The sequence below is a fragment of the Mercenaria mercenaria genome, chromosome 1 (genome assembly GCF_021730395.1).
Source record: "Mercenaria mercenaria strain notata chromosome 1, MADL_Memer_1, whole genome shotgun sequence".
Taxonomy (NCBI): domain Eukaryota; kingdom Metazoa; phylum Mollusca; class Bivalvia; order Venerida; family Veneridae; genus Mercenaria; species Mercenaria mercenaria.
The window spans coordinates 67,599,643-67,601,058 of record NC_069361.1 but is presented as its reverse complement, the minus strand read 5'-3'; the positions used below and the strand labels follow the sequence as shown (position 1 = coordinate 67,601,058).

The 1,416-nt window shown below is 35.4% G+C and overlaps 1 protein-coding gene across 1 annotated transcript; it reads right to left on the bottom strand.

Moving 5' to 3' along the window:
• Positions 1-407: 407 nt before the first annotated feature.
• Positions 408-1,082, bottom strand: LOC128559602 (uncharacterized). Its single transcript, XM_053551828.1, has one exon. The coding sequence runs from the start codon at positions 1,080-1,082 to the stop codon at positions 408-410; it is 675 nt and encodes a 224-aa protein (XP_053407803.1).
• Positions 1,083-1,416: the final 334 nt, after the last annotated feature.

The following is a 1,416-nucleotide window of genomic DNA, read 5'->3' as shown; positions in this document are numbered from 1 at the left end:
CACTTATAATTCGAATTATAACGTTTTTTTACTTGACTTTGAATAAACCTTGTATTCAAATTAAATGTATGATTATAATGGCATTACATCTGTCAAAAAGCGCATCATAAGACAAAACTCTTCTATAAGGTTATTAGTATTCGATTTGAATGTGTGATTATAATGGAATAATACATGTATCCATTTCAAAATTATCTAATGCACAACGAGGCTGTACATACACGTACGGCATCAATGTAGAACTTTATAACTAAGCGCTTTTGTAGTCTGATTGTTGCTATCTGTATTAACGTTGAACTTTAACTGTCAACTGAGTTTGTTTACGTATTCATTTTTCGTATAAAGAATTCCTCTATATTTTTATCACTGATTTTCTGCTTGTAACTCGAGCTCGATTGTTGACTTTCTCACTTAATAAAAAGTTTTAATCCATCCGTATTATTTCTCTGAAACGCTACTTCTAGAGCTTTATAGTTCAATCCGCTGGAACAAATCTTTTTGGCGATATTGTTTGATATGACATTTTTTCCATCATATATCAGCTGACGCTGCAAATTTCTAACTGAGTTTCGATTCTCTGCAACATCATTTGTGTACATAAATGCATCTTCTACTTTAATTGAATACTTTAGTGTTGCTTTTCGATCAATCCTTGCCGCTCGATACACTTTCAAGAGTGCGAGTGCATCTTCGGCTGCACTGTGGGCACAATATGTCTCCTGCACGAACTCCGAGTACAATGACGTAAGTTTATACTGTTTAATATCTTTTCTTTCTGTCCGGAGTAAAATGTAACTGTCACTAAAACCTGCCACTGCTTTACAAAAGTCATCTTCTAGGCCACACTTCCTGACATTTCTTAGTAAGATTTGCATATCAAAGTTCTTTCCATTGTGGGCTATTAGTACCTTCGGTTTATCTCCAATGCTCTCAATCCATGTTATAAGCAGTTCTAAACTTTCTCCAAGTCCTACTGCATTGACCGCCTTTCCGTGTTTTGTCATTTGCCTTGTTCCGCTATTACAGAGGATCTCAACACCTGTTATTTCGGATGCTCTTTTCGCGACATAACCGCAAGGCATTACGAAAGTACTGAAATTTTCTCCCGAATCTACACAAGCTCCTATCTCTGTTATTTCAGCTTCTTCTCCGAATGTAGTTGTTTCTAAATCGAAAAATATTTCTGTAAACTCCTACGAATTGCATTCTACAGGTTTGTATGTGTTGGCATCTTTAATTTGAAAGGTATCGATTTGGTTTTCATCTGCTAGGAGGCAACCAGAATTGTATGTTGTGCCTTCTTTCACATCAAATATAATTTCTTTCTTAGATCTTCTTTTCTTTAATTCAACGCGTCTTCGTTTTGTCTTTCTTTCCGACTTAAAAGAGCTGTCGTAAAGTCTTTTTCTGTCTTGA